Source organism: Lutzomyia longipalpis, chromosome 4, assembly GCF_024334085.1.
Source record: "Lutzomyia longipalpis isolate SR_M1_2022 chromosome 4, ASM2433408v1".
Lineage (NCBI taxonomy): Eukaryota > Metazoa > Arthropoda > Insecta > Diptera > Psychodidae > Lutzomyia > Lutzomyia longipalpis.
Window position 1 is genome coordinate 583355 of NC_074710.1, and position 15667 is coordinate 599021.

Genomic DNA, 15667 nt, shown 5'->3' on the forward strand with positions numbered 1-15667 from the left:
GAGAAAATGATCATGACATTTTTTCCTGACATTTTTTTGTCATTCCCTCTCACTCCCACTAATGTATTTCTGTATCTTTCGTCTTTCTCTGACGCATGCTTCCGACATTTTCATCATTCTTTTCTGTGCATTCAACATGTTTTTCATTTCGTATTATTTTTTCAGTATTTGGGGATATTTTTCCATGAAAAAGTGAAAATGGGCTTTGCTGAAGTGTTCTCAGTGCTAGGAAAGCCGTGAAAAGTGGAAATTTATGGTCATTTAGCGGCCAAATATGTGAAAATGCGCGAAGTGAAAAATCAAAACATTCTTTCCCTGACCAATTTTTACGGGATATTTGTCTGTATTTTCACGACACAAATCACTTCCTGCTGGCTTTTTGGACTTTCCCACAGGTCATCTGCAACAAGGAAGGTCTGTGTGGGGGGCAGGGAAATGCTTCCTGGGTGGTGGAATCCCACCTGAACGCGGAAAAAATTGGTCCGGGAGTGAATGTTTTGCTGTCGAACTTCACTGTTTTCACTTATTTGGCCGATAAATACCCACGATTTTCCACTTTTCATACTTTCACAGGCACTAAGAACACTTCCACAAGCCGCTTTTCACTTTTCCCTAGATAAAATATCACAATTCACAAAGATAATTGACGAAAAATAAGAAACGTGTTGACTACGCAAGAGCTTGAAAAAGAATGTCGCAGGAACATGTTTTTTTCTGTCATTATTTTTCCAGCTCTTGTGAAGTCAACGTGTTTGTTAGTTTTCTCTGCAATTTTCTCTGTAAATTGTGATATTTTAGCTCGGAAAAAGTGAAAAGCGACTTGTGGAAGTGTTCTAAGTGTCCGTGAAGGTGTGAAAAGTGGAAAATCGGGGGTATTTATTGGCCAAATAAGTGAAAACTGTGCAGTTTCTACAGCAAAACATTCACTCCCGGACCAATTTTTTCCGCGTTCAGGTGGGATTCCACCACCCAGGAAGCATTTTCCTGCTCCCCACACAAGGTCTGTGTGGGGAGCAGGAAAATTGTTGCAGATGACCTGTGGGAAAGTCCAAAAAGCCAGCAGGAAGTGATTTGTGTCGTGAAAATACAGACAAATATCCCGTAAAAATTGGTCAGGGAAAGAATGTTTTGATTTTTCACTTCGCGCATTTTCACATATTTGGCCGCTAAATGACCATAAATTTCCACTTTTCACGGCTTTCCTGGTACTGAGAACACTTCAGCAAAGCCCATTTTCACTTTTTCATGGAAAAATATCCCCAAATACTGAAAAAATAATACGAAATGAAAAACATGTTGAATGCACAGAAAAGAATGATGAAAATGTCGGAAGCATGCGTCAGAGAAAGACGAAAGATACAGAAATACATTAGTGGGAGTGAGAGGGAATGACAAAAAAATGTCAGGAAAAAATGTCATGATCATTTTCTCTTGACATTCTTTTCCTGCATAGCACCATTATTCAACTATTATTTATATACTTTTTTCTTCGCAATCTCTTTTTTTTCTCACATCTTTTCCTTACAAAAAAAATTCTCCCACATTTTGCATTCATTTCAACAACAATCGTGCCTCTCTGAAAATTCTTTCCTTTCACTCTTTTAAGGTAAATTAAAAAGAAAAGAAAGAAAAAAGCTAGCACTTTGCACAATTCAGTAATCAAGCTTTCCTTTTGCAATATTTTGGGGATCAAAATGACTTTTTTTAACGAATTTTGAGTTTTGTGAGATTCTACTGACTTTTCTCTATTCATAATGGTGGCTTAACGGTTGAATTTTGAATTTATTAATTATGGCTTTCAAATTATTTATTTTTTGTTGATTTCTTGAAATTATCTCTCTTGAAAACTTATGTTTAGATATGCAAGGAAATTCACACAAAATCTCATGAAATGCTTTTAGATATTCTGACATTGATATTAAATTGACAATTTATTCATTTTTTTTCTTGAAAACTATCAAAGAGTAAAAATAAGGTTAGGTCTGTAAGCGTTATTAGCCGCCATTTTTTTTGCAAATAATAGAATAAATATCTCACTTCTTTTTTAATTGAAATCATCATTCCTTTTCCCTTCAATCCAGAGATATGTTTCCTGCTAAATTGTTACATTTTTTTTTCATTTTCCTTTTGCTATCTTTAACAAATATTTCAATAAATTACCTCTACATCGATTTTCTTTTCTTTTAATTTATTTTTTCACCTTAGAATGGAGAGAAGTGATTGTCTTCGTCTCCTGAATAAATTCTAAGATTTTCTTATTTCAATTTTAGGTTTGAAATGTTTACAAAAAATTGGTCGAGAAGAACTCTCATGGAAATTAAAGAAAATTTTAGGAATTTAGTAAATAAAAAAAATAAAATAAACTTACCACCTTTTATGAAGGATGATTTTCGAGTTTTGTGGAAGATTGGGGTCCCCGTGGAGGAATAGTGCTCATGAGAGTTGCACGTTTAAGAGAAAAAAAAATGATTCCTCCATTTTATATTCGGGATTTTGTTGGAGTAATTGCTTCATACAAAGTGACAATGAAGATGAGGGATTAGGGTACAAACCCCCCTCGGAACACCCTGCGCGGTGATGACCAAAACGTACAGTCTTCATTTGGACTGGCCCAAGAGCCCTCAGACGAACCATTCGTCCTTCTGGGCGGCCGATGCGACGGCCGACTGCGACAGATCAGGCTGTCCGAGTTGCCTTAGTTTGCCGGGCAGCAAATGGGACGGACTATGGCCATCAGCAAATTGAGTTGTATGCGGAGGTACCCTGATGGTCCCGCAGGGTGACGCCAGTTTCCCGACGGTGGCAGTGATGTAATTTCACGAGGTAGCGTTGACCCCGGCATGTACTTTGATGATCCATTTGATTCAATTGTCGGGTGCACTGTGCAAAAAATCAAAGTTAAGAAATTAAATTGTTAAGGCGCCATATTGGTTTGTTTGAAATTTTAACGGCTCATTCAACTAAGCTTCCATAACCTCAATCTAAACTTTTTTGCTGCTTTCTCTATTACTTCGTGCAATTTGCAGATTTTCTTGTCGCTTTACCTAATATTTCCTTCTTTTCTTTTGATTTTCATTAATTTTTCTCGTTAATTTTCTATTTCAATATTTGACGCCATTGCTTTAAATTTTAACAAGAAAAAATCCAATTGCTTTAACAAAAACTCTTTAATTGCATTTAATTTCACGATGAAGCGGAAAATTTGTTAAATATTTGCCTTATTTATTGGAAATCTCTGTGAGCTCATGCTTAATTGGAATTTGATTAAATAGCACCACAATATATGTTTGAAAATATGCCAACAAAAATCTGTTCTGTTTGAAGTGGTTCTCATCATTTTTTTTTATTTAACTTTTAATTCGAAATCCTAAAATATTGATTTTGAGTTTAATTAAATCATTTTTTTTTTGGAAAAATTTGCGGGAAAACTTTGTTGGAATGTTATTTTTTTTTCAATATGGCTACTTACATTGCATACTGTTGCCAAATTGATTAACTACTGGTCGTGTATTTCGCCGACATAGGCAGATGGCGAGTCCGACGCAACAGGCGCAGATCACAAGTAAGCCACTCACGGCCACCAGTACGATCCATGTTAGTTCTAAACCAAGAATCGTGTAGGGATCGCTAATTGGACAAAGTGTACCAACAGCTTCGTCCGATCCGTCAGCACAATTATTGACACCATCGCACACGAGATCCGGATGAATGCAAAATTCCCGTAGAGTACACCGGAAGTCCTTGCATGAGTGTTCTAATGCAAAACAGAAGCAGAATATTTTGGTCAATATAGAATAGAACAGAAAACTCCCGAGATGGCGCTTCAGCAAATATTTTTTTCTTAAATAAAAATTCCCCACAAGATGGCAATATGTACTCACTTGGATCCTTAATGGCCGTAATGACCAATTTGAAACCATTAGTGTCAGTACCCCAATTGTCGGTAACATATTTGAGTGTCACGAAATTGGTGCGTGTGAAAATAGCCCCAACTGATTGTTTTGTGTTGCGGCACGTCAAATCAGCCTGCAAAGAAAAACAAGACAAAAACCATTTCAACCAAAATTTGTCACGCATTTTGCTTATAATTTGCAAAATGGAAATTCGCACAAATTCACTATAGAGCAATTTATATCGAATTATTATATTATTGGCACATTTAAGCCGCGCATCATATGGTTACACACAGTGATATTTTCAAATTTCGATGCACAATTTTGGTCACAAAGTTATAATTAAATCACTTCAATTTCTCTCATGAAAAAGTCTTTTTCATCCATTGATATTGGACATAAATGACATCAATGATTGAACAAAAAAATCCATTGAATTTAATGTTAATTGAGAATTAATAAAGAATTATTTGTGAATGAAAAATATAGAGATGAATGAATTTACAAAATGGCCGTTCAGACGCCATCTTGTGCGTTAAAGTTTGAAGAAAAATTCTTGAACTTTTGATACGCAAACTCCTTATTTTTATTCTCTATAAAAGTCTAAAGATTCAATCTCTTTTGCTTAGTTAACTTCGTTAAACAAGAATAAGGGAAATATAAATAAAGAATATTTTAAAAGTCTCAAAAACAATATGGCGGCCTAAGTAGCATACGCCATTGTTAATTCAAATTCAATTCAATCGCAGGAAAAATCGTTGATGTCTAATTTAAGGCTATGAAAAGCCTCAATGCTCTTTGCTCTTCAACAATGTAAAATTTACATGATGGTGGTGGCTATATGGACTCACTCAAGTGTTGGCGCTCCGAATAGTAGCTCCTCTATATATAGTTTAGTATGGATTGCGGGGCACAAAATGCAAAATAAAGAACACCATCCAAATGGGGAAAATGTGGATAAAAGTACCATCCAAAAAGGCAGGCATATACTCATTTGTATTCAGAAGTTTCATTCTGAAATGATGTCATCATTGTCTCTGAACTCACCCCCCCCCGCTCCACACCCCCTTTTTGCCATCCACTCCAAAATCTTTGTTCCGTACAACGTATAAAACTGACGAAGGGCACGCGGGTAGATGATAAAGATTGTGTGCGGAGACTCTGTCTGCGCCTCATAAAAATGTCATCAAGTGCTTATGTATTATGTACATATATAGCACAATATGTGTGGTGTGCATAACTTTTCTTTTGCAATAGACCAAAGTATAACTTTGAAGAGTTATATAGGGTGGCCCAATAAGGGTTGGAGTGTTAAAGTCTGTCATTGAAGTAGATTTTTTTTAAAGTTCTTAAAAAGACTAAAAAGAGAAAAAAGATTTCCCCAAAAGATGACTCTGATGTCAACATTAATTGCCCTATAGATGGTGCTAGTAGTGAAAAGATGGTTTGCAAAGATCTCAAAATATCCCATTTCATTTGTAGATAGAACAAAATGATCTGAGAAAGAGTCTTTAGGTCACAAAAATGTCCTAAATAAATGAGCTCAACATTTCGCTTTATCTCTTTGAGAAATATGAAATTTTTAGCTATTTCTAAGCCCTTAAGTGTTATTCAAACTATATAGAGACATATACATTTTAACGTATGATTGTTATTTTGTAACGTTTGACAATGATTTTTTAACAGTTGACGTCTTTCTTTAATTTTGACGTTTATCATAGCGTTTGACATATTTGGAAATGTAAAAAAACGGCTAAACTCTTTGATTTTTAATGGGTGCTTTAGACACCCAAACATCCTCTCTGGTCTACGCCACTGATTGGTAGCTTTTCCAAAGTAGATGCTCTATGGGTGCTAAATTCAATTAAAGTGAAATAAACATGCAATTATTTAGTGCATATAGGCAAAATTATTTTAGACGTTTCACAGTGTAATTTAATTTGTTTCATCAACCATCTCATATAGTGCACACGCTGTCCAACAATTTCCATGCACTTTGCCGCCTAATCATAATTGAGTGGCTCATAACGCACAACCATGGAGCGCCACTGCATCAACCCCCAATTTGGTGCGCCCCTTTTGCATTGAGGGGCACTGGGGGGCGGCAGTGCAAAATTTAAAAATAATAAATTTATCGCGCAAACCCCCTTTTACATGGAATTTATAATTAAATGACTTCCCCGACTCATAGAAATATGGCAAAGTGGTAAAAGAAGCCAACCCCCCCCCCCAGTGATGGTACTCTGTGTGCCATTTTGCCGGGAGAATGTTGAGGAAAGTCAAAAGTACATACAAGCCAAAAATTGCTCAATAAGAAGTTGCACCCATTGCGGAAATGGTAGTGCAGCAATTTTGAGAGGAAAAGATGGAACTTTTAATGATCATTGGAATTACATCTTAATTTAGAGAACATTTTTATGGCAGCAACGTGTTGGTGGATGGTTCTTATTGAATGAAAATATACTTTTGACTTTCTTCTGCTATGTATAGAGACAGAAGCTATGTACAATTGCAAGAGAAAATATTAATATCTTATTTTGTGAAGAAAACAAATAAAATCGTGCTTGTTTGTTACTTAAAAGGCCTCAAGAGCTTAGATAGGTAGCTGTTGGTAGCAGTAGTTACTGGACGACCACATAGCTTCCTTTCTATATACTATGTATATGAAAATTATGTAGGTATAACTACCTAAACTCTACTATTAGGTATATCATGAATTTAGTAAATTACTTTGACTTTATATTATGGATTCAATTAAATAATTAATTCTATGTGAATAAATTGAATTTAATTACATTAATTAACAAATTTTGTATCTATGCAAGTTGCTTTGCTCATAAAACTGGTTATTTTATTTCAATGTTTATTTTGTCTATTTTGCACAAAATTGCCGTAAATTCTCACTATATTAATTTCATAATTGGTTGCAGTGTTTAGTGATGCTGAAGAATATACAAACATGAATATTTATAATGTATGATATGTATCATAAATTTTAATAGAACATTGTTGAGCATTTGAACTCATTTGAACTGGACATTTAATACTGATGGATTTTTGCTGGATTTTTAATTCAAGATTATCAGGGGAAGTTCACAAAAAAATTAATTTTCTGACTATCATGCATTAATTTTTAGTCTCATCTTTATACCTTCATATAAGTAGGGGAACGTGGTCCAATTCAGACCTATTAAGACCTTTTTTTTAATCCGCTATTACATAAAACTGATAAAACTTTAAATGTAGAAAATTATGGGAAGCAAAAGAGCATTAAATGGGCTTTAAAATGCTACCAAATTTAAGAAAATTGCTTTTTATTTTATACTGCATTTTTTTTCTCACTCTGCGCGGACATTTACAGGTCCGAATTAGGCCACGTTCCCCTATATATTATTAAGATGAATTATATATTGAACTAACCTTGTGATTGCCCACAGCATGGGCACTATCGTACACGTATAGATGATCATTGCAGTCGAGTTGTAGCATATCGAATCGCAGCATAAACCTCTGGAGGATCGAATCAGTCTGGAAGGTGATGACACAATCGAGATTCCTTTCATTCTGTGACCACAAGAGGGCCCCATCGATTTTCCTATAAAGTTGCCGGAGGTAGTGATTTTTGCACAAGAACGACATATGATCTGAAAAGAGAAGCAAAAAAAAATATACAAATGAGTATAAATTGATTGCAAAATGAGTCCTTCCTGCAATTTATTTGCAGCACAGGATACTCATTGAGATCTTCAATGCTCTGTGACAATAATATTGATTTCCTTCACAGACTGCAATAGCAATTATTGTCCTCTAATCGTCATTCATTTGTATAGTGTACCCAACGTACATTATATAGGAACAACCATTGATTATCCTCTTTGAAGTGTAACACTTCAATTACTCACACAATATGTGTATTTGTGAATTAATTGCAATTTAATAATCCATCGGGGGATCTCACATTTGCATTCTCGGAGAGAGCGTGAAGTACAAATTGATTTGGGACGCATGAAGTTGGTTTTTGGGAGAAAATCAATACTTGACCTTTGACCTTAATTAGTTAATTACCTTATTGCTTACTTCACCGTATCGCAAACCCTCTATATATAATTGTTTTCTCATATTTCCCTGCTAAGTGGTCACCGTACATTATGTCTTATCTTTTTGAGGATATTTTCTCAATAGATGACGTGATAGTAGGAAAAAATCTCATGCAGATTTTTATTTATTGTTTTATAAATCTAATATGGGGTGAAATTCACTATTCAGACAGACTTAAGATTCCTTAAGAAAGACTTAAGTAATCTTAGGTTACCCTTAAAAAAATCTTAGGATCTTAAATATTTCCTGAGAAACTTTAAGTTTTTTCTTAAAGAAATTAAAGAAAATTTAAGACATTCTTCATTAAGAATCTTCAGAAAACTTTAAGATACTTATGAGAACTTAAGACTGTCTGACTAGTGAATTTCATCCATGAGCTTTTGGGAATATTTTTTTTCTTTATTAAAGGAAATCACTCAATTTGCTCAATTTTCATTGAAATAGAAGAAGGATTAACATTTTTTTTTCAGCACAAGAATTAACCTCAATACGGAAGCTTTTGAGAGCGTAAGTTTGCGCTCATCATCCACCCTTTATGGCAGGCCTTACTTTGGGGGTTGCGCTAAGAGGATTTCATGAAATATTGAGTTTGTGTTGCTTTTGCAAGAATAGCTTTTCATGTATGAAATAGCCATAAAATTATTATGGATTATTTATATATAGAGAGGAGGATGCAGCATTATTAACAATTATTTGCCATAAGGGCGGACACATAATGTGTGGAGATTGTTGGGATGGTGGAGTGCGTAAAAGCGGGAAAATATTAAAAGAATAATTAAGATGATAAATTGGGGGTCATGAATGCCACTGCCAATGGGGGACTTGTCTTGTGTGAGGCTCAAGAAGATCATTTTTCATGGCTTTTCCTCTGTATGTGCGCGCACACGGAAGTCTGTGGCGGCAAACAGACGGTCCGTACGGGTGGCAGCAGGCAAACCATACTTGTCAATAGGATGCCTCCACCATTTAATCATTTTTCGTCATATGTTTCCTTGTGTGCGAAATTGCTCATAAGATGGGTTTTATTGGTACGACAGGAAGTCAATGGAGAGGATAAAAATATAAAGTACGTTACATTTTGATTTTCTTTTACATAAAATGCATAAAATCTTCAATCGAGAGATTTATTTTCTTCATGAAAATCGTATAAATGTGATGGGGAAAAATTAGCATGACTGCTATCAATTCATTTTCCAAGAACCTCATGCGGGTGGAAGGACAATATCGATTTTAGATTTTTCCCTACGTACCCCAGGCTCCATTTCCGCCCTCACTTGTGATTGCCTCTTTAGGGAAGACGGGCGATGGGCAAAAATTGATGCATCTGAAGAGTGTAAGAGTAACCCAAAGAGGGGGTGTTTTCCAGAAAAAGGAACTAGCAAACAGTGGGAGAGAGAGAAAAAAAAACACTGAGCAGAGCACATCTCCGACAGATGTTGCAACCACCCCCAAATGGGGGACATTGAGCCATCTCATCCTGCGGGGGGCAGTTATTTGTATTCATGGTGGCTCTATAGCGACAAGGGAGCTTCGAGCGAGAATATTTGTCACGCCACTGAGGAAGAACATTAACACGGTACTTTTGCAAACGAGAAAGCACCAATTTAACCTTATGATCTAACTTTTCAACAGACACAGCATCCACTAAATTAATTCGCTTTGCACGCTTAGAATCTTCAATTTTTATGTGTGCGAATGATTATATTTTTGAAATCTTTAATATGTATTTTATATTCATTTCAGTGCAAAGAAATTGACATGGAGGCGCCTGGTGAGTTTATTTACCTTCTCTGAGGTTCGAAATGATAAGATGGGGACGCCTGGTAAATTAATTTTGCTATTCTTTTGCTAAAAATTATTTGCATCAAGAGATGGAGGCGCCTGGTACATTCGTTTGCATTTATTTTTCTCAATATCAGTTGAAAATTAAGATGGGGGCGCCTGTTAAATCAATTTTATTCTTCTTTTGTTTAATATCATTCGAGAATCGAGATGGAGGCGCTTTGTGAATTCTTCACTTTCCCTACTTTCCATTTTGATTTGAAACTTTAAAACAGAAATTTAGATGGAGACGCCTGGTACATCCGTTTAGCATTTTTAAAAACATTTTGAAGATCTAAATGGAGGCGCCTGGTGAATTCTTTTCTCATCTAAATTAAAATTCTTAAACGGTCAGAAATGTCGATGGAGACGCCTGGTAGTTGCATAATTATTTCTTCTTTTACAAAATTCCCCTTATTGAAAAAATTGGAAAAGGTTTTCTGGTAATAAGTTTGACAAAGTTTAAGGCACAAATACAATAAATCTACCAAGTTCTTTAGAAGTTTAATTCCTAAAAGAATTTTTGAGGAAGCTTTTACTTGCTTGTGTGTGAGGAGGGAGGATACTGTGTCCGGGTGAGTTCAGTGATGGGAGATAAAACATATAAGCTGCAGCAAAAGTAAGTATTACTACATATATGGATTGGGGGTGTGGGATGTTTGTTTTCGAGACGACAAACTCATAGCAGAAGAAACTCAACACCCATGTGATGGAGTGAAGAATCCTCCGGGGCGGGGAGAGCTTCAGGGACTGCACAATACCACACCGGATGCCATCGTTGGGAATCAAAGGGAAACTCATCCACCCCCCCCCCCCTCCTCTTTTGCCTTGAGGGTTTGGTGTGAGACAACGCCGCACCCTTTTTGCTGTCTAGCTAAAGTGGGGTGAAACCGCATAAAGTGAAGTGCACGGCTTGTGGTGATGGTGTCGGGTGTGGAACTACAGAATACTTGTGAGCTATGTACCTATTGTCTCTCTTAAATTAAAAATCTCCTCCAGTAAACTGGAAGTCGTCCAATTGTCTAACAATTGAAAGAAAATTGATCCGTCTGTTGAGCTTTGGGCAAAGTAATGGAAGGTGCTTGATTGAAAAACCACTGTGAAGGACAATGCAAGCAGGCAATGTCTCTTAAATTATTAACAACGAAGAATATCCATTGAGAGTGTAATGTCAATTACTCAACAACTAACATGTAATTGATGCAATTTAAATGAATTACTTAAAATTGCAATTTCACTGCAGAACTCTCTCATTGAATGCCATCGTACACTACCCGAAAAAAGTTCCCAGATGAGCAAAAAGTGAGTCTTTCTTAAGGAAAATTTTTCAAGGAACTAATTAACAATCCAAAACAAATGGATATTTCTTTAAAATGCTTAAACCGTTATTTATTGGAAGCCATTTTGGGTAAATCTATGCGGAATAACACAAAAATCGGTCATAGTTTCAGAAAAAAATTACATTAAAAGAAAACTACTTAATAGATATAACTGAAATCTTATTTTAAAGTAAGTGGACATGTCTAGCTAATATTTTAATCCGAGTTTGTTCAAATCGGTTAATTCGGTCGGTTTATTCAAATCGGTCTGAGATATACTCAAATTGGTATTTTTTTACTACGGTTCACTAAAACGGCTGCCACGATCGAACCGCCTGACGGATTTTCAAAAATCTATCAGTTTTGGAAAGGTGAGAAATGCACCTTTCCAAAACCGGAATATTTTTTTTTAATCGGTTAACCACAGCCAAAGTTATTTAAAAATTTTCCTTAAAAAATACAAATTTGGTAATCATTTGGAAATTTTTCTCGGGTAGTGTACATTATATATTTTGATGAAAATGATTTTCATCATGAACTCCATAAATGCCATAATTAATTTTTTTCAAAGATTCTGATTTGCGTAATATGAAAACTCAGTGAATTGACAATGTCATCTATTAATTATTTATTTTTTAAATTAAATATTAATAGAGAAAAATGCCTGACCATCGTATAAAATAAAATAAAAAGCATTCTCATGTATATAAAAATCTCTAGTGATCACTCGGAAAATTTTCCTGCCATCATGTACATATACATACATGTACCTACATATTTTCCATTTTCAATGCTGGAGCATTTTCATCGCGTTAAACCGGAAGTTTCTCCGCCATCCTCCACCGGATAGGCGACAGATTCATGATGAATTGCCGTATATGGAGTGCCTTTGCCATAATTTCCGTACAAATCCATGGAAAAACGCACCCACCCACCCCTGAACCACCCCCCCCCCCCAAACCGCATGACTCTCAGACGTCGCGTCGAGCCAATATAATTTCCTATTAAAATTCCTCACAGACATATCACGCCTCTCCTTTTTTCTGCCATCCAAACGATTATTTATCGATTTGGATTCATTCCCAGTTTTGCGATTGCCATGCCACCCCCGCCCCCCCCCCCCTAAACCCAATTGACCTTTTCCATCTCGTCGTTGATTTTCAAAGGCTTTTGCTGCCTTCGTGTTGAACGGGGGATGGGGGTTAACCTCAAATGTGTCCATTAGTGGAAACTTTTATGTCTTCCCAGCGATTTAGACACAGACATGGAATTTATTCGGAATTTTATCGTACCAGACATGAGGAATTCCCCAACTCAAATACTCTGCCTTTTCTCCCATTTTTTCTTCTCTCTCTCCTCTCCCTCTCCCCTTTTGGTCTTTTCAAAGAAAATCTTTCGCGTCTGTGCTTTGGTTTTTTGATACGTCGAAATTGGAATCTTTTTCCCGCAATTTCATCTATTTTCCTTCCCATACAAAAGAGAAAATCTTTGGTATAAAATTTCTTGTTTTTTTCCTTAAGAATCTTTTTTGCTGAAAGATTTTATTTTTTATCTCTTTAAAAAGTATTTTTGTCTTTTGATATTTGGCCTTAAAAAAATACATACACTACACCCAACGCTTTCGGGGCTTTTGGGTCATAATACATAATTGATTGCACACCAAGCTGGGCGGAATGGCAAACAATTTACTTTTGCATTGTTTGCACGGTAAATCTGCGTGTACAAACCACCCCCCCCCCCAATGCGTGTGGTCTTTGAAGTTCAGTGCTTTTACTAATTTACCACACAGAGTATTCGCGAATTTCGCAAACGGACCACCACCCTTAGTGGTCATACATCGCGTCATTGAGCAACGTGGCATTGAAGTTGATCAAGCCTGGGGGGGGAGGCAAATGTAAAGCATGGCGTGGGAGTGTGAGGTGGCTTTTTGGAAATCTTTGGGATTTGCTGTCAGTAGCATGCAAAATTGCCAGAAGCCCCTAAATCACAACGAATACCCCAATTTGTCACAAACCACGCTGAATGCTAACTAGTAGAGCTCATAAATGGCTCGGTGATTGATTGAGAGCAAGCCCGATGGAAATTTTCCGCCAATTTGCCATCGCACAAACGTATTTTCCACCCACACCTCCCCCTTAAATTTCCAACCGAGATGAATCTCACATGGTTTGGGGATTTGGGGGCGAGGGTGGGAAATGCTGCTAATTGTAGCACTAAAGTACAATGGAAAATAGTATGTAAACAGACAGTAACAGTGGCCAATGTCCATTGATTCAAAATTTCAAAGGACTCTCTTTAAGGAGCGCCATTTTGCTTTTCTTTTAAATTTGAAACAGAAATTTCAAAATTTTTTAGCTTTTTTTTGAAAGTTTTTTAAAGAAAATTGTTGCAAATATATCAAGTGAGAGAGAGATCATTCAAAAATCCACCCTCTTGAGCTAAAAGCCTCCCCTCCCCTTGGAAACTATTTCGCACGTAAAGCCATGAGCGAAGTAAGTTGACAACAGAACCGTCGCGGATGAGGAGTGAGTGCATTGGAGGTTCAAGAACGAGAAGGGCTGTTGTTACACAAAAAGTGCATTTTCTCAAGTATTTTGAACACTTTTCCCCACAATGTACATTTACCACAAAATGTATTTTCTCATTGTTACCACCACGTACAAGTATTTTTGTGGGTGAGAATGAAAGAAGAAAGAATCCTACCTAAATGAAAGCAGACCGCACCAATTATTGCATTGTTCTGGCATTGCTGCATGGTGAAAAATCTTTAATCTTTCCTGAGTTTTCTTGGGAAAATTTGCAATTTATGCTGAATAATCTGAAGAAAAAATATCGGTAAAAATACCTCAAGAGAATTTATTCTTGGAGTATTTTCTTCACAAACTTTGTTGTGATTATTTTTGAGTTAAAAAGAATTAGTAGGAATAGAAAAATCACCAGGCGTCTCCATCTTGAATTTTGTCTATTAATAATGAGTCAAAAGTAATTACAAAATCAAACATTAATCGTGTGAAGAAAAATGGAGAAATTTCATTGAAATGAAGCTGGAAAAGCGTCACTACTACATAACCTCAAAATATTCACAATTTCATAAATTTCCTGTTGATTTTGTATTTTTGTTTTCTAAAGAAGATGCATACCGGAAATGCTGATGAATATCCGTAGGGTTTACACGAGGAATTCTGGGAAAAGTTATTTTCAACATAGTCTAGTAGAGCAAGTCTTATTTTTTCTTTACTCTCAAATAACTCCAAAACATTCTCCAAGAGAGAGAGAAACTTTTCGCACATCTAAATCGCTTCTGGGGGTGTTGGGGAAAATTATAATGGTGCATCGGAAAACACCGATATAGTTGCACTTAAATTCCTCCTCCATATCTGGGGGAGATATTCCCCGCCCGTACACATCCCACGGGTACACTGAAATAAAACACTAATGAGAATTTCTCTCACTGCCAGGAGCAAGTTGTCGCTTCCGTCCTCTTTCACCCACCCCCAGGAACATAGTTTTCTGCTCTGAATCTCTCTGGATGAGAATTTTTTTTTTTTCATAATAAAATGAGAGGCGTAGCCCAGAAGATATTATATTTGGTTGCAACGAATTAATTTTGTACCTACACCGTTGAGTGTCCTCTCTTGGTGTATATATATAATTTTTAATGAAAATTTCATTATAAGGACATAAATAAGAAACATTTTAGCTGTAATAGATAGTAATTTTTTTAAATTAAATTTTAATCTATAAGCCTTAATGCCAAATTTCAAAACTAAAGGGATATTTAGCTTGCAGCATAGTTGGAAAATTCATTATCTATATATTTCAATTTCCACCTTTTTTCCCATTTCCGGGTATGCAAATTGACATACGACTCATACCCCCTCAACATATGCGCGATGCAATCGCGGGACATCCAACGTGATTCCGTCACAAATGGTTTAATTGGCCATAGAAAATGTTTCATTTCCTCAAAAATAATGACTTCATTATTTCATATATATGTACATTGTATACATTTATAAATATCTACAATTTTTCATTATTGTACGTACCTACATACAATCCCCCATGAAGGGGAAATGACGAGAAAATCTCACTGTGTGAGAGATGAAAACCATTCTCAAGTTCATTTCATTCGTATATTCTTCAATTTCCAACTAATTAAGGACTCGACGTCTCATCATTTCCTCCACTCAATTGCCAGAAGAAATCCCACACAGTGGTGTGAGGGAGGGGGGGGGAGTAAATAGACATTAAAAAGGGCATCAAGAGAAAAGAAGAATACAGTAGTGTATCATAAGACAGCCTCGTCTTGTGTACAAAGAAAGGGCAAAGCCATTAATTTATAAAAGGTATTTTTATATTATTTAAGAGATTTAAGATTTTAAAAATAAATTAGAACAAGACATGACATTTCTTCACAAACGTTTGACTTCTCTTCAAACATCATTTGACATTAATTTTTAATGTTTGACGTTTCCTTTTTATAACAATTGACGTTTCCGACGTCTCTTTTTCTAATTTAACTTTTCTTTAAAA

The 15667-nt window shown here is 35.9% G+C and overlaps 1 protein-coding gene across 1 annotated transcript in view; it reads right to left on the reverse strand.

The window, feature by feature from the left end:
• Positions 1–1515: 1515 nt before the first annotated feature.
• LOC129794658 (uncharacterized) overlaps positions 1516–15667 on the reverse strand; it is a 34812-nt gene continuing 20660 nt past the window's right edge. Inside the window, exons 3-6 of the mRNA XM_055835461.1 lie at positions 7314–7537; positions 3882–4026; positions 3470–3754; positions 1516–2880 (exon numbers count right to left, since the gene is read on the reverse strand). Coding sequence (XP_055691436.1) covers positions 2696–2880; positions 3470–3754; positions 3882–4026; positions 7314–7537 — 839 coding nt within the window. The 3' untranslated portion in view covers positions 1516–2695. The remainder of the gene's footprint in view (positions 2881–3469; positions 3755–3881; positions 4027–7313; positions 7538–15667) is intronic.